Here is a 27,522-nt window from a genome sequence, read left to right on the forward strand (position 1 = left end):
AGGCAAAAGACTCGGGTGTTTGGAGTTTACGTAAACCACATGAAATTTTTTTTTAGAAAAATATTAGGGTTAAATGCAGATTTCGTCCCTGTGGTTTTTGAAAAACGGCTTTTCATCCCTCTGTTAGTTTTTGAGTTTTTTTCATCCATGTGGTCTGACTTCCGTTAATTTTATTCGTCCCTGTCGTTAACTTCCCTCACGTGAAAGTCACGTGAGGGGCATTTTTGTCCTTTTACACAACTTCATCTATGTTCTCTCAACCTCCAAACCCAGATTCATTGCTCTTTTTCTTCTTGAAAGAAGATCTCTATCCCCTTTTCTAAAAAACCATATCCATATAATTACTAAACTAAATCTATATCGATTTTTATACCAACACATCCAAATCCAAATTCACAACTTTATCATATGCAACAATACCTAAAACACATATGCTTACTCTTATCAACATCTAATAACATAAATCAAATCAAATATTCATATCATAAGTATATCCCTAATTAAATTCCTTCAAAACCAAATTCATCTTAAAATACAAACACGAACATAAAAAGAAAATCAGTCACTATAGTGACGGTTGCTGGGTTCATGTCTTCTCCGTTTCCCGATATCTTTTTATTTATTTATTTTTTCTCCCAAATCGATCGATGGATTTATGATGTTGCTGCAATATCCAAGAACCTCCTGTAAGAGTTTAGAGTGATGCCTCTTTTCTCAATTTCATCCCAATCATATCTCACAGTATATATATGCATGTATGTGGGTGAGCAAAGACGGTGGTGAAGAAAGACACGGCAATGGTCGGATGTTGTTGGTGATGACCGAATCTGCATATGTGAAGGTAGATATAGATGTATGAAAGTATAAGTCTGTAAATATTATTAGAAATTTGATGATGAATTTTGTTATTAATGATATATCTTGAACCTGGTAATGATGATCATATATATATATATACACATTCCTACCTAATTGAATCAAAAGAATAATAATATGTATTACGAGTTTAGATTATTACGGATTATTTCTTTTCACACTGAATAGACTTCTTGATTTGGGTATGGAATTTTGACTCTGAATATGTAATATATTTCTTGATTTGGGTATGGAAAATTGAAATGAATATGTAATGTAACATACCAGTTTATATGTATATCAATATATGTATAGTATGAAAGGGTTTTTTGGCTATCGGGAAGAAAGGAAGTAAAAAAAGGACAAAAATGCCTCTCACGTGACCTGCACGTGGAGGGGATTTAACGGAGACAGGGATGAAGTCGCACCACGAGGATGAAAAAAAATCAAAAACTGATAAAGGGATTAAAGACTCGTTTTTCAAACAACCACATGGACGAAATTTGCATTTAACCCAAAATATTATCTTTATAACGCATAAAGTCCATTCACTTTAGGTTACCAACATTAGTTACAACCAAATAATATGGTATATCATCACAAAACTACTAATTAGTAGTTACAAATAGACGTGGGCATTGGATTGGAACTGGTGGAACCGGTTTGGGTCAACAAAAAAGAATCAGTTTTGACCAGAATCGGAACCGGTTCGGAACTAGTTCTTGGACTTGAAAACCCGAACTAATGGAACTGAAAATATAGGTTCCGGATTGGTTCGGTTCCGAACCGGTTCCGGAATCGGTTCCTAATTATTATTTTTATATTTGTGTTTTTCAGATTTAACGGCCGTTAAAGGTCTTTTTTCCATCGTAAATCGATTTTGGGCCACATGATTGCTAATACACCGAGCCTTAAGACCTAAAATACCTTTATAATGATAATATCTGGTGAATTAACACAAAAAAACTCCAAATTATTTTTAAAAAAAAAAAAACAGTTCGAAAAAATTGAAAACGGCCCATTATCAAATGCCTTTGAATTTTGAAGTGAGAGAAATGATAGAAGTCAGAACTGATGGCTTATGTTGGGTCTTGTGGGCTGTTAATTTCAACCAGCGATAAACGGCCCATTAAAATGGGCTTCGGTTTATACATAGCCCATGAATAACTATCTGTAAAATACAATAATCTAGTTAAACCCCTATACTTCTAATTGTTGTCAAAATATACCTCATGCTTCATCACTTCTACTTTTATTAACCATCTTTTGAAGAAGTCAAGAAGTACCATTTTTCCCTCCTCTAAAAACATGTTTCTCGTATAATTGCCACCATACTCTCCAACACCATAATCCGTCAATACGCATCTCGCCAGTAATCGGAAAACCCCTCTTCCATTATTAAACAACCCACAACACCACTTTAAACTATACTTGTTTACTTTATAAATTTGCACCCCAACTGTTCGATGGAATGCCACAATGAGAGTTAAGTAGTGTAGTGAGTTAATTTCCATAAAATGATACTAAATAGACTTGTACATAACCAGATTCATGTTCCAAATCCTCTCAGAATCAAGAAAGTAACTAGCTTTATTCATATAGATACGATATTGAATAACTCGTTAAGTGAAGCACAATTAGACCCTCAATCTTCGGACTGGTGTGAAAGAGCTTTCCCGAAATTAATTAAGTTGACCCATTTGCTAAAGGGTTTGGATTTAATCAGTGGAAGATTGATTAGTGTTAATGATAAACGTGTTTTGAATGACGAGTTTCTTATGCAATGTATGCATGATTTTAAGTCTATTAGTACAGCCTTTATTGGGTACCATTGCTTGCAGGATGCAGTATCGACAACGGGTATTATTACACCTAGTCTTTGTGTTAACAAGCCGATTTATAAAGAACCTTTTTCTATGAATTCTCTTAAGAAAGTATGTGATATTTTAGTTGTATCTGCTCAACAGAGAAAGTTAGTGCGGCTTGCAGTATGCCCACAAGTCACACAATATCAGATATGGACGGGTGCCCTTATGGAAATATTGAACCAACTAAAATATGAAATGAGTGTTAATGATTATGCGCGTAGTACTAAAGGTGATAACATGGCTCAACAAATAGTGGTTAATTGTCTTAGGTTCTTGGATGACTTCGAGTCCTATGATCCTGATGCAACTTCATGGATGCGGATTGCACCTAAGAAGGGTGCAGAGTCACCACCTTCAGCTAAATGGGCAGATTTGCTTGAAATGTTTGATGATTTAATTACCTGTTTAAAGAATGATCACAAGTTTCATTTTTATCTCATAAAGCTTGAAATCATGAAAGAAGGGTTGGCGCAGATTAAAGATGTTTTGGTAGATAAAAATATTGGATACAAAGATGCTCGACACCAACAAAGTTTAGTTCAAAAGAAATTGACTAAATCATTGGGTCATTCATCTCGATGTTTGTTCACGCTTCTGTCGTATTATCTGTATGGTACTATTCAAGATATTGAGTTTGACATTTGCTGTTGGTTTTCCGAGGATATTGGCGGGAATAAGTTTTATGTGTGTGTTGGGAAGATTTTGACATCCGATGGAGATAAAATGATAAGGCGTGCAGTCAAGCAGTTGTATAGGGCCATTGGTGTTATTAAGTTTGTGTATGAAATTGCGGAAATGAAAGAGGTTTTGGAACTTCAAGGTCATATATGGTGCATAGGGTCGGAGAGCAGATCAATTGCATATAGAGGGCATAAGTTTTTCATTCATGAAATTAGTCTCTGATAAATGATATAGCCGAAGACATTAGATCAAAGTGAATTCTTCATTAAGGTAATTATTTACTCAAAGAATATGTTATACTTGAAGCTCTTATTATATGTACTATATAGCTATATGTTAAGAAATATTATATGTTAAAAGGCATACCCTTTTTTTTGTCCTACCATTTACTGAACCAGGCAATTCCTTTGATAAAAGATACAGTTTGGTCCTACCTTAGAATTCCACTATGTGTACTTGCCTTAGTTGCTTTTGAAGAGCTTAGCTTGGCTTTTGTCATATTTATCGTTACAAGTCGGATTGCATGAAACTATAAAAGACAAACTTGAGCACTAATCATGTTTTAAGTACATGTTAATGCATGTAATAGGTAAGATACTGATTTTACGCACATAAAATGCTGAATAGTTAGTCGATTAAATCATTCATATGACCAGGTTGACTACTAATTACCATTATCTAATGCTGAGTTTTTACATATAGAGATGGTTACACTGCAACTTGTTCTGTATTATGATAGTAGCATGACAATTATTTCTTTGATATGCAGACCATTATCAAGCATTCAAATTGAAATTAGTATACTTGATGGAGATGATATCGTTGCTAGAAGTACTACTAAGAGTAATTAGATTAGAAATCTTTACTTTCCCATCACTTGGGTATGGTATTTTTAAGAGAAACAACTTGAAGAAGAACAAAATTGTAGTGACTGAATATTATGTAAGACAAAACTATTACTGCTTCCATGTAACAATTATTCATAAGTGAGGGGTCTTCAGAGTCACTAATTTCACTTGACATCAAGTAATTCTTAGTTGTATGTATTATTAATGATGGCCACTTATATATCGGTAAGTAGTAAAATGTTATAGTTCTAATTGCCAGGTTCCCCTGTTTTACAGTGATGCATATACAATGATAGATATAGTCCTTGAGCAAAATTGAAACTAGTGCAAAGGCCTTTTTCCAATTACTTTCTTCCTGTAGGAACTCGGGAAGTGAACTTTGAAAACTATCAATGCTTAGCTTTTCTTTATCTTTTATGCAATGTAGATTCCACATTATTACTACTTTACCTTTGTTATCATTTTATGCTTCAGTACTTCCTTTAATAAAAATTCACCCCCCATAAAGCAACTAATGGCAATGAATGGACCATCAGTTCTTGAATTATCACCATTTCAAATCATGATTAAAGTTGCTCTGGTTCTTCTTTTAGAGCAAAAGCTTGTGTTGTAGTCCTTTGATGACTTATATGATTATACTCATGAACGAAATGGTATATCAAAGCTTTTACTGCCAGAGATTGCAACTTTCTACTTGATTATGTACAATTGCAATGGAATAGTAACCTTTGAGTGAAAAACATTATTTAGATACCTTGTATATAGTCTAGCCCCCCTGCTTTGGTAGGATTGAGTTTCGCTGTTAATATAATTTTCAGGACTAATTAAGTTATCCTATAGAGTATAGATTGCAAGCCTGCGAGGGCGAGATAAGTTTAGCGAAAATAATCTTATCATAATGGCAATCGATCATCCCAACTGTCGAAATCAAGAATCCATCTCATAGTTTGCAGGATTATGAAGGTGAAGATATGAGATCTTTGTTTGGGAAAAAGAATATTGTTATGGCAATTTGCACCCAAGTTAAGTTGATAATGACATATGAGTGCTTGACCAAGTAGTATTTTAAGGTAAAACATAAAGCTTCTTTTTTAATAAATTGTAATGATAAGAATCTTGGCAAAAGCTAAACAATAATGTGTAGCAGGAGACTAATTAATAAAAATGCGAGTCTTAGCTTTTTGACCAGAATCGTAGATTTCTAGGCGATAAATAAAGATGTTAAGCTCAAAAGCTTTGGAATCCAATGCTGTCATGGTGATTTTGCTAGCCAGCCATTTTCTTTTCTTGATGTTTTCAGAAAGTTAATGTAGCTTGTTTTTTTTTTCCTTTCAAAATATATATATATTTGCAATGATCAAGCTAATTAATAAACTGAAATTATGACTAGTATCAGGTTTCAACCCCCAACCTCAATGCTTACTAAGTACAACTGATACCGCAAGCACGTTAGTGTGGCTTGTTTTTAATTATGATTAAGTGAAATATTAACCTGTCATGTGGTAATTCCAATCACGGGTGTCAATATTCTTGAATGGAATTACACTTGTGTAACAGTTTAAGTAATAGCGAAAAATGAAGAACACAAGGAAAACATAATACTAGAGTACTGAATTCCCATCCCCAAACAACATGATTTCAAGGAAGAACCTCACGAAATGAGGGATCAATCAGCCTTAAATTAAACATGAGTTCGATCTAGAGATCAAATTAACCATAAAACTTACCTAATTAAGCTACCTAACAGAGCGAACGACCATTACTATTGAAATAAAAGTAAATAAAAAAGGAAACAATAAAAAAAAAAGGAAATAAAATCAAAAGATAGGATTGCATATGATTTGGGGCAAAAAGGGGTCAGTTTAGAATATCCTATCAACTGGTTGCTCTCTTCTTTTCTTTTCTTGATTCTGTCTGATCAATCACTCATTATCTCTCTCTTCCTCTTATCTCAAATTCTTGGTACCTGAAAGTTGCACCATATGAACATTATAACGACGGTGTAATAGCAAGCTATTTAGTTTGGTCGTCAGATAGTTAATATCGACGAGAAATTGAGTCAATACAGGCCCTTAATTAATAATTACCTGGAACTGGAAATGCGACAAACCGACTTAATAGGGAGATATCCCGCTGGCTTCCCGAGGTGCATTGCATCTAAAGCATTCCATTCTGCTAGCAAAGTTATGCTCGTTGCAGCCAGGCCTAATTAAAAATACAAGTTTTAGTATGAAAAATGATTGGTAGGCCAGAAATAGAACTTAAAAGTACGTATAGGTCTAAATTATAAGTGGGATAGGACATGTGTTAAAATCAAAGGTCAATGTAACTAGAAAGAGAAAGTGTAGCTCATTTGTTTATTGATTGTATTATATTGTATGATTGTATCCGCAGGTCCATATATAAGTCGTAATTATGTACGCGCATACATATACTTATTTTTGAAAAATTAATGTTGTATAACATCCCTTGATCAATTTGTTTTTGTAGTAATTATATTCTATACCCTCGTATGAAGTTCAACAATGATAGAAGAAAATTGTTAATTTGCATGCAAGAGAGATACATACAGTATGTTTTTTGTTGTTGCATGAAGTGCACAGTGAGGAACAAAAGGAAGGTTTCTTAGGAACTAAGAAACAGGAAAGAGAGACATATGTCAAAGTAGTTAATTAATTAATTGTGTGGTTAATTAAAGTCAGATTAAAGTTACGTACCTGGTGCATATCCAGTCACCAGACTTCCATCCTGAGCGGCTGCTGCCACCGCCGCCGCCACCACTTCCTCCACCAAATCCAAAACCCCTCCCACGTGACATATCACCATCAAAAACACCACCACCACCACCACTAGAGGTCAAGTCATCTTTGAAAGCACCGCATTTGAAACAGCTTGAGCGGCTCGCAAAGTTGTGAGCTCCACAGTTGCCAACATTGCAGTACCAGTCACCTGGCCTAACATCTGGCCCGGTAAAGCTGAACGCAGCAGGGTTGATCATTCCCCTTCCACCAAAACTACCAATTATGCCGCCACCGCCAAGTCTCACCTCCCCGCATCTTTGGCAAGAGTCCCTCCTCTGGAAGTTCAAATGCTGGCATGACCTGCAGTTCCAATCTCCTGGCCTACTCATGATGGATGATCTTTCTAGCTAGCTACACAGAGCAAATTAACCAAAATATATGTTAGTGACAAATGTACATCAAGTCAAGTATATATATGCATATGCACTATATGAATTAAGTACACTATACATTACAAACTGTGTGTATGTGATTATTAGCTAGGGTTTTTAGTGTACGTTACCTAGCTTGTGTGTGATGGGGAATATAGTGTGAGTGTGAGTGTGAGTGTTTCTTTTAAGGGATTCCTGAATGTGATGGTGGAGGGTGATGAGTGAGTATATATATACATGCAAAAAAGGCCTCGAAATTTGATTAGATTCGGGCAGCTGTAGTTCAAGCTGAAGCTAAATCACCTTTAATTTCCTTTTTAATATTCTTCCCTTGAACAATGGGACTTACAAGAAAACATTTAGTTTTATACTACTGTAAATTAAATTCCTAATTATTCTTATTTTTTTTAAATCACTACATTAGTTGAGAATTAGGAAGCAATTATATCTTTCGACTTACGAATAAAGCTGTCGTACATCATACTTTTTCATTTCTTCATAGTGAAATTAGGAAGACATTGTTATATTAGTTGAAAATTTTCAAAATGACGTTGTCTTCTCAATCTTGAGATGGTCAGCGAGGTGGTCAATCTTCAATAGTTTGTAAACTAGTTTTTGATAAAAGTAGATACTGGTTAAGTCAGTACAATTGATCACCCTGTTATCCTAATATATGCACTTTATTACTAAACATTTAACTTAAGCATTTGTTATCAAACATATTTTCTTTATTACTAACTACACATTAGACTTTGGTTTATTTCAAGATTTCCATTACGCAATGACAAAAGGTTATACCGGTAACAACCAATTTAAGTTGCAACTAGAATAAAGTTATGAATTGATACTCTCATGAACTTTCAGTTAAATGGTAGAGATTCTATAGAAGTGGTCCAATATCTTTGTTGTTTCGTGAATAAGTCACTAGTTAACCGATTTTTCATTGTAAAATTAATTGATGACTAATTAACGAGAAGCATAATATGAAATAAATGTGATGCAAAAATGGTAATGATTTTGTGTACATTTAAGAAAGTGTTTAGTAATTAGTAATCTAAACTCTATATTAATACATCTGAGATTTTATCCACAGGTCATGGGTTCGACTTTTAAATGACATGCATCTGATATATTTTCTTAGAGAGCAACTATGAGGCAACACAAAACAGACGATGTATTTTACTATGAATGACTCTACTTTATTGGATGAGTTGGAGATGATTTGAAATACACTGTTTAAAAAAACAACTAGGTAGATCGTTTTATTGTTGTGAATATATCATCGTTTTTTTTGTTTTTTTTTCCTTCATATGAGTTGGAAATCTATGGGGTTTTTTAAGCAAAATATTAAATACAACCTTAAGGGTTTGTAGTTAATGTATACAAAAATTTTTTATATCTTTTATATCAAAAGTTTATGATAAATATATAATTATTTTATAAAGTATAACTACAGCTCGGGAGTGTATTTAGCTAGGAGTGTATTTATCAAGACTATGTTTTTTATATGAAAGGGTTTATAAATTCATTATTCATGATCTGATTTATTCTGTTAGATGTTGTTTAATTAGTTGCGACGTTGGGTGGGTAGGATTCTAAAGATGATGCTGGTTGCGGAGTTTGATAAAGCTCGTTGTGTATAGCTTCTTTTAAGGCTTCTAGAGTGCATGAACACAAAATGCTACATAAACCAAAAAATTCTACTTTCATCTCCCAATAATGCCCTTTCCTTTACTCTTTTAAATACTAGAGTTACCCTTGTAATAAATATATATCTATACTATCTTATAATAATTATCATTATCTCTCTCATAAAAGTGTTAGACATAAAATTACCATTTTACCCTTGATGAATTAATTAACATCATCAATCTTTTATTTTCTAAAATATCTCCACTACCCTTTTACATCAATTACATTAAATCAATTATCTACACCACCACCAACAACAGTTCACCATGACCGTCGTCACCACCAAACCGCCGCCGCATCACGCGGATTCAATGCTAGCTTCTCATAATAATGTCATGTATCCGTTAGAAGAATTTCTTTTCATCTTTTTCCTACTAAAAATTGTAAAACACTAGTTAATACGGAGTATAAGGGATGTAGTACTCTCTTTCGATCAGTTTTGCTTTTGAAGTTATAGATAACAGCATCGATCTCCCTTTTCATAAGCTAAATTAATTTGATATATATATGTCACCAAAATCTAAACATTTTCATAATGTAAATTTATCTTCGTTGTTGTCCATAATCTTATGAAACTTCATAAATGAATGAACCCATATATTAAATCTTGAAGAAGGTTATAAACCTCCAAGAAGCTTTTTTAAGCTATGTCATGGCTAACTAAATTATACTGCTATGACAGTTGGTTCATTTATGAAGCATTTGTAAATTGTAAGTCTTTAAAAACATTTTCATAGATATATGAAAAAAATAATATTAAAAGAGGACGAAGTTTAAAAATTCATGAAATATATTTTTCAAAAAAAGACAGAATTTAAAAATCTATAGGAGCATGACTCACCTTGTCCACCTGTAATACGGCATGGCCACGGATCCATTGCAAATGTCGTAACTCCCGTTAAGATGTACAGTAAAAGTTAAATGAAAAAATTTCAAACCAAATAAAACTATGACATATAAAATAAAACGGTATCACCTGCAACATCCTACAATATTTGTGCCATGATGAGATGCATTGTGACAATTATGTCAATTTCGAAGGGCGTAAAATGCCAAAAAGAAAAAATGGCTAAATTTAGTTATTCCCCCTAAAAAGTTGGTTCTAATCAAGTTTTGAAGAGTTTGAATTATACAAAAATCTCAAGTCTTTCGCAAGCTTATTAAGTAAACCAGACCAACATGGCCTACGATAAAGCAAAAGATCATATAATGTCACCTCTAAGCATGGCAATAATTGTTGACTCAAAGATCTAATACTTTTAGAGAGAAAACACTTTGACCATACACCATAATCCACCCTAAATTTTAATTTACTGAATACGTAATTGAGTGTTTATTTTTCTATATTTAAGTGGATATTAGTTGATCTCTTTTAAAATAAAATTGATTTATGAATTTTTCTTTCTTTCTGAAGTGTACGTATTATATTTTCTGAGAGCCAAATTGATATGATCATTTCACGATGTTTAAGCTCACATATTGTCCTTATGTCCTATATAGATTTAGATAAAGATGAGGAAGTAATCAATTAATCAGTAATCAAATCAGTAAAAGTGGTGGGCATCAATTATGTTGTCAATTGTTCAAGATTCGAGGTTCGGAATGCTAAAGACCATATTTTATTAAAAATAAAAAAAAATTTAAAACTTTATAAAAGATCAACTTAATAGTTTTTATTTAACTAACTCGATTATATGATAAAATATAATCTTTTAAATAATTAGCTTTATTAGTTTAATTTTTGATTTTACTATATATGTTATAATTAAATCGATAGAAGGCAGTTTTAAGAAGATGTATAGCACGATATTCGCACAATGAGGTGGTGGTCGTGACGACGACGGTGAGGTGGCGGTCGTGGCGACGACGGTATGGTGGTGGGGGCGATTGTTGGTACTGAAAGCGTCGTCCGATGGTGTTGATAATTGATGTAAAAATAATTGATGGTAAGAGTTAATGAAGATATTTTTAAAGATAAATAATTGATAGTGTAATTTTATCATTAATGTTAGGTGGATAGTGTAGATGGGAATTTTTTAAGGGGTAATAGATAAAAATATTACACATTTTTCAACACTTCCAAAAATAACTTCTTGTTTTTTTATTAGATAATACTAAATGCACGTGCGATGGGGTGACAATGGTGGCAGCGTTAAAATGATAGTGGTGGCGACGTCGCGAGAAATGTACGTTCTTGATGTAAAAAAGAGTGTGGTTATTATGGGAATTAAAGGATATATATTATAATAATTTTACTAAGGGTATATTGAGTATTAAATAAACTTATAGATAATATTAATGATATTGGTACGAGCATTTTAAGTATTTTAAACATAAAAAACTAAAATGGAATGGGTGAGTTTGTTTTATTAAGAATTAAGGATAGATAATGTTTTAGTGTATTATTTAAAATGTATTTTTGCTCCTATATAATACAGAGGATTCATTAATATTATCTATAACTTTGGTCAAACTCGGCTGATTCATTAATTTCTCAGCTCTTAAAATAATTACACTACCCTCATTTATATCAATTACTTTTACATTAATAATCGCACCGTCAACGTTGCCGCCACCCGTTACCTCTATTACCGCCATCCGCCACCACCATATTGGACTCATATATACCACCAAGGTTGAGTGACTTTGTGACTCTAAATTGGATTGGAAAGTAGGGCAGTCGGAAATTTTTTGGAAACTCATATGTGAATACTAGAGAACTCACATTGAGTTTTTATATTGAAAAATTATAATTTTTAAAATTATATGTAATAAACTTCAAACTTATAACATAAATGTTTAAAAATATTAAAACCATATTCCAAAGTTCACACTTAATTATCTATAAAGATAAAATTAAACCAATTTATGATTTTATTAAAAGGTATATAAGAAAAAAATTAACCAAGGTTAACCCGGGGTTTGACCCGAGACGACCGAGTCTTGACCGAGTTGGCCGAGATTTGACACAATCAGCCAAGTTTGACTAAAGTTGATCCAAGTCTTGAATGTTTATTGATTTTTAGTCTGATCCAGACGAAACCGACTCGTGGAGGAGCCGATATTGAGCCTAATTTCAAATTCTCAGCTTAATTGACCGAGTTTTGTGACACTGTAAACCACCATTCCGTAATCGTTTCCATATTGTAAGCGGAGTAGAGCAATGAATGAACAGGTTTTCGGCGTTTTCAATTCCATAATATATATGAAGACATGATCCATAATATATATGAAGACATGACACAAGTTAGGTTAAAATCACCGGTTATTATTATAGAAGTTACTCCCAATATTGTAATTAAATAATGATTCAAAAGTAGTGTATATAAGTCTAGGAAAATGTTAAACGAAACCCTATGGGCTTCACTTAACGTGCATAAAAAAGTTGTACGTATCCATATTAAAAACTCACCCCTGAATTTTATGGTAATTATACAGCTATTTTATGCATCTTTAGCAAAACCCATAAGTTTATTACTTTTTTTACAAATCATATGAAGATTTAATTTTTTCCAAACGTTGATTTTAGATTTATCGATATTGCATCTTTATAGATCCAACTTCATCAGTCAAACGACATATTCAAAGTAACCCTTTTGTTCAGTCTTATAGATTGATTATATATTTTATATCAATATTAGCTATGAGTTTTTATTAATTCACCGTCAAAACCCGTGGAAAACCTTTAGTTTTGATTAATTCACATAAATTTAATAATATGAAATGTCTCTAATTAAATATAACTTTACACGTATGATACAAACAAACAACTATATATGAAATTAATTAAAATTAACTTTCAAGAAGATTAAGAAACCACATCATCATTATATTATTAAAAAGACGAAAGCAAATTCGTTGATTCAAAATGAGCTTGTATTCATAAATCTGGCCATATAAATCTAAAATAGAAACTTGCATCTTTCTTTTAATTTGCGGCGTTTTAAAAAGAAAAATTAATTGATTTTATTTATAAATATCTATTCACGAGTAATTACTTTAAGAAATATATACCTATATATAATTACGGCTGTCAACGAACCGAACGAATACAAACAAGATCTTGTTTATGTTCGTTCGTTTAACTTAACGAACGGTCCACGAACAAATAAATAAACACAATAACTTGTCCATGTTCAATCATTTGTGTTTATAAACAAATGTTCACGAACACAAACTCACGAACACTAATGAAGGAACAAAAAACGAACGGAATATTTATAAAAAGAAGCATATATATTTATTTTTCTCTTAAAATATAGATAATTATGTATTGATATATCCATATATTATATATGATATAAAAGAAGGGGTTAACAATTAAGTATGCTACTAGAAGCAACATACTTCAAGCAGATTGTGAGAAAGAATGATTTTGTATTTACACACGTGATTTTCAAAGGGGGGGGGGGTGAGACTGTGCGGAGGAATGGAGAATGATACATGCTTCTAGCAACATATTTGTTTTTCCCACAAAAGAAATATTTATTTTTAAACTATAGTTGCTTAGGTATTAATATATGTAAACGAACATAAATGAACGAATGTTCACGAACATAGACGAACTATTGTTTATGAACGTGGTTTACAGACATAAACGAACGAACGTGCACGAATAAATTATCAAACGTTCATGAACATAAATGAACGAACAAGAGCTTTGTTCATGTACGTTCATTTAACTAAACGAACATATTTTTGTGTTCATGTTCGTTCATTTAGCTAAACGAACGAATACGAACGAACTTAACGTCAAATGGTTCATGAATAGTTCGTGAGGTGTTCAGTTTGCTTATATCCCTATCTATAATGACTATATATCTTTTGTACTTGTATTTTATAATTTAAACCCGTTAAAATGTTTTCATACAAGAGATTATTAGGCAAGGGGTCCACAAGTATTTCTGAAAAAGATTTAAATATTATTAGATAGACAAAAGAATATTCTAGGGTATTTCGATATTATATATATTTCTTTTAGATGACTAAAACGATTTATAAATGTTATCCTCGATATGTATATGGAGGGGTCCCTTTGTTACTTTAAAAATATGTTGTCTAAAACCCAAATCAAAAATTGATCCTTCTTTTTGCAAATTTTTGAATATTCATGTTTGGTACTTGTGGAATTCTCCTTTAAGATCGAGTCAAAAAGAGTTAATTCACGAGATGACACAACATATTAAAAATAAAATTACAAAAGTGAATGAAAGCTTTGAGATATGATCATGTATATGATATTATGCAGTGTAACAAAATATCTGGTTAAATTACATCCTGCAACAAAATTTCTTTTATATTTATCAAAATATATTTCTAGATAACTTAATTTAATTTATACTATATAGGTTAACAAAATATATCATTATCAAGTTGCTTTACCATAGACCACTTCATTAGTAGTGCTTCAAAAACATGGCCTTTGAATGCATGGTTGTAAACGTAAGTGTATATATAGTGTATACGAAAACACAATAAATTTAGAGATGCCGATAAATACTAGTATTAATTACTCGTTGTACATGTGTCTCTAAAAGGGTTATTTTTTAAAAGGTCACAAGCTTAATCTTTAGTTATTTGAAAAAAATATTCTAGCTGACTCTGAGCTCACAAAGTGAGTCAGTTCTTGCTAGCTAGCTTGCAAAACGAGTCGAACATTCATAACTATTAAAAGGAAAACTATACTATATACACGAGAGCAAGTACCTGCGCGTTACGGCGGTAAAATGATGAGGGTGATAGGTCATAGAGTATGATAGGTCATAGGAGGTGATATGTCATCGAGTGTCATAGTCAAATGCCTTAGCCGTACGGGTTCCGTACTCAGTTTTAAAAATTCGTCGAAAATATATCGAATGACATCTCTAATGAAAGAGCATGAAATTTTAAGAACACTCATATAATTTTTATAATTTATCGATGTACGGTTATTAAGATAAAATATTTTGAAAGAATTAGAGGAGTAAAATGATGTTTGGAGGAGAGAGAAAATTGTATGCATTGATGTATGGTATATCATGCATTATCATGTATACATTGTTGAAATTGAATGTTGAAAGTTGAAAAGTGGATTTGCTTTATATTATATGAGGGAAAGTGTCCGCGCATTGCGGCGGTGAGATGGTAGGGGTTATAGTTAATAAGAGGTGATAAGTCATAGAGTGTGAAAGCCAAATGCTTTATCCGTACGGGCTCTACCCTCACATTTTAAAATTCGTCGAAAGTGTATCGAATGACATCTCTAATGAAAGAGCATGAAATTTTAAGAATACATATACAATTTTTATAATTTATCGATATACGGTTTTTGAGATAAATTTTTTTAAATAAATTAGATGAATAAAATGATTTATGGAGGAGTTAAAAAAATTAGTTGTTGAGATTTGAGGAGAGAGAAGAAAATAAGTAGTTGAGATTTAAGGGTATTATAGGTATATTAGCTACGGATGTTTAAATTAATAAATAAAGAAGAGGTATTTTAGGTACTTCAAATCATGAATTGAGATTTAAAAAAAAAAAAAAAAGCTTTATAAGATAACTATTATGCATTTAGACAACTATTATGTTTCAGCGTTCAACTCAACCGGTACCAACTCTACAAATATCCATAGGCTCAAGATAGTGGTCTAGTTTAATTTCTTCTCTCTGTGTGTGTCATTGAAACAAAAGAATTGTTAGAACTATTCTTAATTAAATTTGGGGTAGATAATGACCCATAATAATAAATTTTAGCCATTCATATATATTTTAAATTGTTATATATATATATATATACAAGGCTAATTAAAAACGTAGTAGTTTTGTTAATGATATACACATACATATATATGTATAAGACCATCTTTAACCCCCAGTGTATTCTCGGTGTATTGAGATGAAAACGCCGACTTCCCGGCGTATTGGGTTAATGGGGGCGGCGTATTCGCCGGCGTATTGGCTCAAAGTGGAGGTGAATACACTGATGAGTTAGACGTATTGAGTATTTTATATTTATATACACATATAGATGACAGTAATCATAAAAAAATAAATTTGTTTAAGTTTGAAATATGTTAAGTTTGAGAGTTTGCAGATAAAGGGTTCACGAAGAAGACGACTTTAACTACAAATTTCGATGTATGTATTTAATATTTTTTTTCAATGTAGCCCCTGGACTTTCATCTATATACAAAATAAATATAAAAGTTTTGAAAGATTTTTTTATAAATGCTACTTCCTTATATTTTAATATACTCGTAGGTAATACTTATTAGAAATTAGAAATTTATGCATATATAAATTGTATTCCTATTAATAAAAATATGTTTGTGAATTTATAAATTTAATATATTTAATATTGATAAAAAATGATGATGTGGTCCCAATAAACTGAGATTTTAATATTGGGGTTAATAATGAAAATTGTTCAGTGTGGTGAGTCAGTGTATTGCTGACGTGTCACCAATAAACTGAAAATCAACGTGGTGGATTAAAGATGGTCTATACGAGAGACATACATAAATATTACTACTCTGTATATAAAGGATAAAAAGAATAACTGTGAATATATTGATCTTACCTCACAAGCAATAAAAAAGAAGGGGGTGCCTACGGAGGGCTGGCACTCGTGTGTTTCAGTTGCATGGCTACAATATCTAGGAACGTAACTTGTACCCGTAATTGAATAAAAAGTTAAAGAAAAAGGCAAATATATAGATTCTTTATTTGACGAATGCTAGCTTTTACATCAGTTCATAAATTAACCAAGTGAATGTTTAAATAAATTCCGAGTAACAAATTTATTTATGTAAAAGATAAAATTAAACCAATTAGTGTTATTTCTATATTTAATTTGTTACAATTTTATAGATATTTTAAAAAATGGTTAACTCTATATTATAAAAAAAGAAAATGCTAAATAAAGCCTTACTATATATAAAAAAAACTAAAAAAACAAAATGTTTGAAAACAACTAATTAAAGAACATGAGAACTCTTAGATTAATATTATGTATTGGATCACATGTTTTTTTGTTCATTAACATGTGAAATGATATAAAAATATATGTTGTAGAATAAATTTTTTAATAAACACTTTAAAATTAAAATAGCATTTTGTGAATCTATAAATGAATTTGTTCACGTTTTTGTATACATGTGAATAAATGAGTATATATAAAGTTTTGAAATTCTTTTTCTTCTGCAACATATATTTTTATAACGTTTTATATTATCACATGTGAATGAAAAAAAATACATATAATCTAATACATAATTTAGAAGTTCTCACATTTTTATAAAAGAATGAGTTAACCAAAATAAGGTTTCCTATATATAATTTTCAAAACTTTATGGCCCTTTCGAAAATATGTCCATCCGGTGAATCAGATTACCCCCGGCCTCTAGGCCTCCCCTGCCAAATACCCAAAAATGTAACATATATTTACTTCATTTCCTTTTAGTTGTTTATTGTTATGTAAACAAAAAAAAAGCTATACTCTTTTGGTAATTTTTATTTTTAAATATTCTATAACAATATATTAACGCAGTTTTCGTATATGTTTGTGTTAGATAATTTAAAGCCGCAGTTGGCGAACCCGCGACTATTGTCACCCATTGGCGTATATACTCATAAAAAACAAACCAGTACCGCACATTTGTACCACTAATTAAGAGTAATGGGAATTAAGTTTTTTGATAATAAAAACTCAAAGTGAAAGAGGGAATTAAATTGGTAAGAGTATCGATAAAGAGAGTCGAGGCTGATATGATGATGAAGAGAAGTCTTCGAGGCTTAATTTGACCAATCTTTTCTTTTCCTTTTCTTCTATCACTCCCCCTCCCCCCTTTCTTTTTCATTCACCACCTATATATGTTATTCTGTATCATTTATCAACCTATCTTCGTATAAATTATCATGCTTAATCAATAACTAGAGCAAGTACCCGCATGTTACAGCGGTGAGATGGTGGGGTGATACCTAGGTCATAGAGTATGATAGGTTATATGGTTGATATGTCATAGAGTATGATAGTCAAATGCCTTAGCCGTACGAGCTCCGCCCCCGGATTTAAAAATTTATCGAAAATATATCGAATGACATCTCTAATGAAAGAGCATGAAATTTTAAGAACACCCATACAATTTTTATAATTTATCGATGTACGGTTTTTGAGATAAAAGATTTTGAATGAATTGGAGTAATAAATGTTTTATAGAGGAGAGAGAAAAAAGATGATTGGTTGAAATTTGAGGAGAGAGAAAGGGTATTATAGTTATTTTAGATAAATATAGAATAGATAGGAGAGACATTTTGGGGAAGTACTTAAAATCAATATTGAAAATTTCAAGTTCAATATTAAAAATTTAGGAAAAACCTGCTTTATAATATAGTATAGATATAGATATACTAAAAGATCTTATATAACGTTTACAACCTAAGCTAGCTAGCTTTCTAAATCATTCTTATTTTTTAGATAGATTTATTATTATTTTTTTTTAAAGTTAGTTTTAATTCAGACGGCAATTTTAACCAGCGATTTAGAATATACCCCTGACCAACCCACCTAAGTAGAGTTGGTTAGATAGATTTATTACTAATATTTTGGACTAAGGATGTTGTTCACTACTTATAAACAAGATCATCAAATAGAAATTTCATGCAAATTGGAACTGGACTTGCATTTGCATTAGAGCAATATATGAAAACCATTTCATTTGGTATATTATAAGAAGTCCTTTCATAAATGGGATGTTTGTGATTACGTTTTAAATTAATTATATGATTATATTACATTTGCATAATGCAGATAATTGTATGATAGATTATCTGAATTTTCACAAGGAAGAAATGCAGTTTTGAAAACTACGTTAAGACATGCTATTTTAAAACACAATTTTTAAACTTATTATCTATTTTTTAAACGCAATCTTAAACACCCTATAATTAAATCAATGTATTATAGGAAGCCTTTATATATATAACACAAATCCAATTAAAGTTTTCTTCTACAAAAAAAAGTCCATATCTTTACATTCAAGAGTTGATGCAAAGAATTGTAGGCGCATATGTAATTTATTGGGGAGGGGTAAAGAATGATGCTATTCTCTCTTGGGGAGATGCTTCCATGCAAATATAATTATTAAACTCACTTTCCCTTTTTGATTTAGATTTTCTAGCTAGGATTTGAATAACCTTTTGTATAATTGACTCACATGAACTTCTAACCATCATGCATGCATATATTCTTTCCCGTATTGTATTATACATAGACGACGTTCCTGTAGACTTATATATAAATTTGTGTTTAATTGACAAAAAAGAATACTCCATGTGTACGTTATGTCGACTATATAGAGTATTTTAATAAAAATTTTAATGATTGATCATCACATGTTATAGTATAGTTAACCAAATATACCTAGCTAGCTAGTTTATTATAGAAGTTAACATTTAGGAAAGCGCACATGAGATAGGATGATTGGCTCAAAAATCAATGCTTATTTGCTTAAGAGGTACGCTGCTAGTGATATGTATGTTGCATTTGCATATTTTCACGCGGGCAATTGACCATTTGCTTAGAATCGAGAATTTATAATCGTTGTATTTCTTGATTGTATGTATCTTTAATCGCTAGTAACTTTGCTAGCGATCATATATATATATATATATATTCCTTTATGTTGTTAAAAAAAAAAGAAGTTAAGAATAAAGTTGGGACAATGTAAGACAATAAGGTAGACAATCATTATGAGACGGGATAATACTAATGTTCAAACCACCAAGTAATTTAGTTTACGATCGAGTAGTGGATCTTAAGCCATAGACAAGCATACTTGAAGGAGGATACAACAATTATTTAATGCATATATTGTTGTGGAGAGGAAATAATTGTGGAGGGATCATTTTTTTTTTAAATGAAAGATCATCCTTGGTACAAAACAACTTGTAGGAGACCGCTACAAACAAAACCTGCCTATGTTAAAAAGCACAAACAGTGAGGAAACTAAACCAGTAATCATGATGACCCTTGTTAGCAGACGTAGCCTAATTTGCCAAGACCCATAGCATTCAAAAAGAATAACAGTTATACTTTGTCAGTCGAGACTCGTATAGTAGCCCGAGCTACCCAGGTACAGGCTAGATAGTTACGCCACTAATTAAGCACAAACCCAAAAAATTGTTCCCTGCGACCCAAACCATTTAATTACACTTGTAGCTTTGAGAAATTCAGAGAACCTTGAGTTAAAGACCAATAGTTACATGCATTTGTTGTTGGTGCTAAATAAAGGTGGCCAATTTGGCCCAAACTAAGTAGCTAAATTTAATTAATGCCACCAAGCATGTGGCAAGTTGAATGTTAATATGTGACATCATATCATGATCTCAAGACCAAGTCCAAAGAGCGTGCGTGCATAATAGTAGGCGACCAAACGTCGTAAATTTCTAAATATAGTCTTGGGCATGCCTCTACTAATAAACCCCATTTCTAAATATACATATGGGGTTAAAGGAAAATTAGGAGGAGCTGAGACCACTATGTATCTTAGTGGTCAGAAGTCATGCTGCCTCCTACTGATGTATTGTGGTGGACTTGAGAGTTCGTGCTAATCCGGGCAATGGGTGTGCTTTTGTCAAGGTTTTCCATTAATTTTCGGCCCACCAAAAAGAGACACAGCTGGCGTGACCAATGAACCGGGCCAACTTATAACCGGTGATGATAAATTATTCTCGTTAGCTCTTGCAATGTCCGTCGTCGTAGGAAGGTTTGACATGAAAGCAGGATGATGTCTAGTAGTATCTGGTGGTGTGAATTGATTAGCGGATCCAACATAAATACCAGGATATGCTGATTGTTGATCCGAAGAAGAAACCATGTCATCAAAATTCTCATCACAATTATTAGCATATCCTGCAGGTGACGGAATGTAACATCCATTCATAGGAAGACCAGCTGCTGATTTTTCCTCTCTGTACGTAGTGACAAAAAAAAAAAAGAAAAAAAAAAAGAGTAATATATAAGGACTAACAATTAACACCATAACGACTATATTTAATTAACTTGCAAATTTCATGATGATATAGATAAACATCGATCTTACCCCGAATGTTGTAATAATGGTGCCCAAGGAGCCGATTGATTACATACGTTGTAATCTGGAATGCAACATATAATCATTAAGCTAAATTAAGTTTAGTATAGAACAACCAAGAAAAGATCTAATTATGTATATATAGTACGTAGAAACTAGCTTAATTATTTAGCTAGTAGTAGTTACGGAGTTAATTACCTCCTTTGTTGCCAAACACATTTTTACATCCTTCACATCGACATTCACCACTACATCCGACGTTAGCCTGATAGCACTCACAATACCTTTTCATGCACATCGACTTCTTGCAATTACAACCCTTTTTGTGCTTTCCACCGATACTACTTGGCATCATTAATGGGTGATCAGCTCTATCTAGCTCCTGCGTGTACGTTGATCGACAAACCAATTACGTACAATTAATATATATATATATGCTTAATCTATCAAGTACTACTACTATACATTGTGGATCTTAGGTGAAAATGCTTGTGGATTTCGTAGTTCTATCTGCCTGCGTGTCTCATCAACCGTATCCTCGTAATCCAGACTATTGAAGCATTCTTGGCATGAGCAGGTTTCGCCACAATATAATCCAGCCGAAAAACACTCGCAATAACTGAAATCAATTAACCATAACAACCACCCTAGCTTCATCATTAATTAGTTGAATGTAGATATATATATATATATATATGCTGGTATGTACGTAATCGTATATGACATATCGTTATTCAATGACATATACTCCCTCCGTTCTATATTAAGTGTCTTAGTTTGACATTTTGAGTCAATTTCTTTTGATTTTGACCGTAAATATTTTTGTTTGTGTTATATAACAGTACTTGCTATAACATATATAAATTGATTAAGTTTTAAATGTACTTTTCATCGATATAATTTCATGAACTAATATATAACACAAACGAAGATAATTATGGTCAAAGTCAAAAGAAAAAGACTTAGACCAGTCAAAATAAGACAACTAAAATTAATTTGTGCTCTACTTATTAATTAGAGTAACTTACAGTTTCAAGCACCTGGATCTCTTACAGCTGCAATGTTTTTGATCACCAAACTTGTAATTTGTAATCATCCTGCTGGAATAACTATAGAAATGTAACAAAGCAATATATATCCACATCAATAAAAATTTATGAAAAAAATTATATTAAGGTCTAACAAATAAACTATATATAAATAATGATACTGTTGAAGTACACCATCAAAATCTTCCAAATTTTAAACAGATCGAGTTTGACCCCTTAGGCCCTCATAAAGTCTTATTTTTTTCCTATTATTAGTCTACATTTTAACATGTTTACGATATACAGTAGTACATTAAACAAAACTGCATTATAATTATTAATTAGAGTTTACAAGAATATTTGATATTCTTATCTCAAATTAATTATAGCACGTACACTAACTTAACTCGACAATCTCCATTCAGGGGCGTACGAGGGGGGCCTAAGGGTCATGTGAACCACGTACGTCATAATTTATGTTTTTCGTAGTGTGTAAAATTCAGTATAACTAACTAATATACAGATTTTTATAAAATGCATTAGGTACGTACTACTTGTTACAAATATCGTTTATCATTTAGTTAATAAATATTCATTTGAGAGACGATGACTCGGCGATCAGAAAGGCGTTAATCTCACCCGAAACTGCTTGACAAAACTTAATTTAAACCGAGAAGAAACATACATACATATATATTACGTACCTTCAAATCATAATGAATGTACGAATTATTGGACCGAACGTCAAACTCTCCCCAACCTCGATCCTTCTCTGATCAAAGTTGTGTTTAGGGTTTAATTTGTATCTGTCACTCAACTAAATGTGGTTTTTATAATTAATGTATATGTATATAGTTGGAGTGTTTATCTATTTATCCGAAATTTGTTGCCATATAGCTATCACGATGTTAACGAAACTCTCTGATTAATTAAAATTATTTAATATTACTTGACATATAAACATAATTTGTACTCAATTTCCATTTCAAAATCACACCCTAAATTTTATTGTAACCCTAAATTTTATTGCAAGTGTACACATTTAACGCACCTTAATTGCACAAACCCCATTTAACAAAACCTTTATTTTTATACAAATCATCATTAGACATTAATTAATGTATACTTTTATATTTTAAGAAATTTAAAGTTCATCAAATACACTATAAGACATCAAGTTACCAAATCCTTTTAAAGTTATTTAAACCTCAATATTTAGAATTTATAATGGACCTAATGTTTTTACAACAATCTTTGATAGTAACATGGTTGTATTAGTGGTAACCATTCTGGCCTTAGAAGACAGAGGTCATGGATGCGATCCTCATCCTATGCAAAGAAAATGACATTTTCTACCATTTAGGTAGATAATAGAAGTAACCTCTCTACTTTGAGATAAGGTCTGCTTACATCTTAACATTCCTCATACACTGTCAAAGTATTGAAGCTCAAAACCAGTTTCTTTCTTACTAACAATTACTAGAGCAAAAATTACCACTAAAATATTTCAATAAAACTAAGTTTAAAGACTTGTCTTACTTATATATACAAAAAATATCCGAGTATCGGTATCTGAAGTATCATAAATTTCTCTTTTTATTTTCAAAGTGTTAAAAATGTAAGACTACTTTTATTTTTGTAGTGTGAAATTCAACCACCTCTTAGGTCGCGTTTGGTTCACAGAATTTGATGGAATCTGATGGAATTGGAATTGAATTCCATTCCTTAGTGTGTTTGGTTGGTTAAAGATGGAGGAATCACATTCCGTTGGAATGTTAACATTCTCTCATTTGATGGAATCTCCATTCCTTGGAGATGGGGGAAGGAATCTCATTCCGTCCCTCACTTGAATGTTCAAAAAATTAAAAATATTCCGTCAAATTCCATTCCTTCATATTCCAATTTCTTTAGAAGATTCCATTCCTTCCAAAAACATTCCGCGAAACAAACGCGGCCCTTTAGTTTTGCATATATCCGAACTCCCGCCAGTTTCTATCATTATAATCTAGGTTACTTCCAAGTCCAACCCCCCAGCAACATTTTTAGGGTTTCACTCTCTGTATCAAATTCTATGGGTCTTAGTGTCTGCGTCAATTCCACCACACCACTGCGGCACTGTTTTACCGGAATCTCTCGGTTCCTTAATTATGGTTGATCCCATTTCTGTTGTTTTTTTTTTCTCATTTGATTCACATTCTTGATTAATTTTATCACATTTTTTTGTCAATTACAGTATGTTGTTAATACTCTTTGTTTCTTTTTAATTCCCATAGAATGGATTCAAATAACAACAATCGTGATAACAAATGATGCAAATATACAAAATTAAAGTATATAAAAAACTGTAAGTCAATTTAAGAATTGGTAAATTTAAATGTATGATCACAAGGTGTTTGTATAAATGCCAATGAGAAAGTTTTATTGCACTTATTGCGAGTGCTTTGCTGCTAGGTCATCATGTTGCGAGGATTTTTGTTTTTGCCAAGATTGTTACAATAGTCCTTATTACGTACTTACGGTTGATGTCACACGCCAGCCATCATATAAATTCACAAAAATACAAAATCTGCTTGCAGCTTCCACCAGGGTTCAATGCTGCAGTGTGGTATGTATATGACCTTTTTTAACTTAAGTATTTAATGTTTAACGATTATAAAATGCTGGGTTGTTATTAAGTTATGATGGGTATTTACAGGATGATGGAAATTAGATAACAGGTGTGAGAAAAACTTGTAAAAGGTTGTAACTGTATGAAGTCAATGTGCTTCTGGTTCAATTTCTGTCAACATTTTTGTTATGGTTTTTGGGGGGTTTTAGTTTTGACTTATTCACTTATGGATGGAAGGACCAGGTTACGTTTTCTGTAATGGGTCAGACAGAACCAGTATATTTAGCTTGACAGAAAACGGGCCAGTGCTTTTATACTGCATAATTCATTTGACTTGTTTGTTAAAAAAACAAATAAATAGTTTGTGAAATCACAATTGATTGTTATTAGAAAAAGAAGCACTAAACAGACTTCAATAGATAGTGTTTTGGGCATTCCTGACCCATACCAAAATTACCACAATTTAATCTATTAACCAACACTCCCATTTAGCATTTAGGCGTTGCTACTTTTTCTCTTCAATACTGAGTATACTGGCATGTTCCATTAACCTTTATGAGTTCATCCCAATAGGTTAATGTCAGATGCAATGGTAAATGCTGATGTGAAGGATGTTGTACTGATATTAATGGCAAAAGAAAAGGTGAGATAGATATGCGTATTGCGAGTCCTATTTTTTGAAAGGCGGATATATTTCTAGTTAGAAATGTTTCATTTAGATGATTCATTCTAGTATATCCATGGTAGCAAAATCTACAAGCCATATCTAAATTTCTAGACGGGTAGTGCTTTATTCAAGTCCAATGTTCAGATTTCCAGATTTGAAACACTAGTTTGGTTTGATCTTAAACTCTAATTTATACTTTGACTTCAAGGGTACAACTTGTATGGCAAAGCCATCCATCATATTGCTGAGATGGAAATGGAGTTTGTTGGGACAAAATATTCTCTACATGAATTCCATAATCCTTGCAACTTAACTCCTTAGACACCATTATGACATACTGTGTAAACTGTTTATCACGAAGTTTTTGAAGTCTTAATAGTTCAATTGCTTACTATCTTTATTCTTATGGTCATGATTACGATTTTTATAAATCTAGCCATGAAAACGATGCCGTGACAGCCGAATTATATATAATCCTGAGAATTTGATTTCTTAGGCATCATTTGGACCTTCCTAGTAAGTTGTTTATCCTGAACTTTTGAAAGTCATATAAATTCAGCTGGTTGCAATGTTTTTTCTTGGTGTCATGATACTATTTTATTTTGTCTTGCATGAAAACGAGACTTCAACAACTGGAAGATACATTCCTTCTTTGGATCAACAATCATATTCTAATGTTGAATCCCTGCATCAATTCACACTTCCACACAGTGGAGTTATAAATGTTCGACATCCCACTTTCATGACAAACCTTCTTGTGGGACTGGCCAAGTGATTCAAGAACTAGTGGGAATCATTGTTCTGACAGTTACAATTGGCCTGCTTCACTGGTCACCCCAATATCTCTGTTTGGCTATACATGCCAATGAAGACAACACACCTATTATACAAAGTGACTCTCATATCCATCGTTCCAATACAGACTGTGTGACCGCGACTAATGCCATTTTGACATAATCTTATTTAGTTGATGATATTGGCATGATATTTGTTAGTCAGACTTTATGTATGAATCATTGACTAGTTTGGTTTCTTGCTTAGTCGGCTTGGATACCACTTTCATTTTCATGGAATCAAATGTCGATATGTCTTCTTGTTCTTTAAATTTGTCCAATTTTCCATGTTTGGGGCCATATGGAGCTCTTTTGACAAGGTTAGTCTTATGATAATTTACAGGGATTGTCCAGTTTCATCAAACAACTGTTGGTTTTTCCCCCATTTTTTTCTTCATTTATAGCTTATTTTTGATCTCATGGTTTGGTTTAAGGCCTAGTTCACTCGTCTTCCCAGTACCTCCGTTTGGTGAAGTTAGAAACTCAGTCGAGAACTATATGGATACCATCTATGACAACACATCCAGACATTTTGATCATTTTTGATTTCGTAGGCCAGAAACCATAAAATTTGCAGGGTCAATGTAATGAAGGCATTTTTTATGGACCGTGGACTGGTTGGATCACATGCTACATAGTACATACCACCTCCATTTTGAATTGGATGTGAATGTCTCCTTAAGAAAATGTTTCTCTTTACTGGTGGATCTTCAAATCAACGAGGGAGATAATTGATGGTTGGGCCATGGGATACACATGCCCTGGCTGGTGATCTTGACAACACCAGGTTTGGTTGTAACTTCTACTCGTTAACTTATGAACGAATCAATTCAAGTTATATGTGTGTGTGAGTGTTTGTGTGTGTGTGTGTGTTTTATCCTTGGCAGGCGAAGGCTAACTTGGAGTGTTTGATGCATTTTATAATGTAGAAGTTTAGAAATGGACAAAAAAAGGTTTCTTTGGGTCTCTACCATACCTGACCCTTACTAAAAATTCTTTTGTTAGTACTCGTGATTTTTCTTAACCATGTTATGTTCTTTGAGCTTGGGACCTTAGGCCTGCGCTCCTAGCCTTGTAAATAGTAAAGATATATGTTTCAAGATTCTTGAGAAATGCTCCGTATAATTCAAATAGCGAAGCAATCAGATGTAAACATGCGACAGGTCCAAGATAAACAAATATGAAAATGGATTATCAGA

General features: G+C 32.3%; 2 protein-coding genes and 1 long non-coding RNA gene across 4 annotated transcripts; 2 read left to right on the forward strand and 1 right to left on the reverse strand.

Annotated features, from left to right (window-relative positions):
* Positions 1-2,156: 2,156 nt before the first annotated feature.
* On the forward strand, positions 2,157-4,528 carry LOC122585883. Of its 2 annotated transcripts, none has more exons than XM_043757998.1 (2): positions 2,157-3,674; positions 4,512-4,528. In XM_043757998.1, exon 1 carries the CDS (start codon positions 2,373-2,375, stop codon positions 3,624-3,626), a length of 1,254 nt encoding a protein of 417 aa, XP_043613933.1. In that variant the 5' UTR covers positions 2,157-2,372; the 3' UTR covers positions 3,627-3,674; positions 4,512-4,528. The 2 variants fall into 2 exon arrangements, with proteins under 2 accessions (XP_043613933.1, XP_043613932.1); XM_043757997.1 differs by lacking the exon at positions 4,512-4,528 and adding an exon at positions 4,174-4,392.
* A 1,315-nt stretch (positions 4,529-5,843) lies between these two features.
* LOC122585357 (RNA-binding protein cabeza) lies at positions 5,844-7,639 on the reverse strand. Its single transcript, XM_043757485.1, has 4 exons — positions 7,556-7,639; positions 6,970-7,404; positions 6,340-6,457; positions 5,844-6,218 (listed from the first exon to the last, which is right to left on the reverse strand). The coding sequence occupies exons 2-3, from the start codon at positions 7,380-7,382 to the stop codon at positions 6,367-6,369; spliced, it is 504 nt and encodes a 167-aa protein (XP_043613420.1). The 5' UTR covers positions 7,383-7,404; positions 7,556-7,639; the 3' UTR covers positions 5,844-6,218; positions 6,340-6,366.
* Positions 7,640-24,671: 17,032 nt separating this feature from the next.
* On the forward strand, positions 24,672-26,595 carry LOC122586033. Its single transcript, XR_006321853.1, has 4 exons — positions 24,672-24,820; positions 24,911-24,954; positions 25,397-25,466; positions 25,927-26,595. It is a non-coding gene; the product is annotated as an uncharacterized LOC122586033 (long non-coding RNA).
* The last annotated feature ends 927 nt before the right edge of the window (positions 26,596-27,522 follow it).

This window comes from Erigeron canadensis, chromosome 1 (assembly GCF_010389155.1).
Source record: "Erigeron canadensis isolate Cc75 chromosome 1, C_canadensis_v1, whole genome shotgun sequence".
Lineage (NCBI taxonomy): Eukaryota > Viridiplantae > Streptophyta > Magnoliopsida > Asterales > Asteraceae > Erigeron > Erigeron canadensis.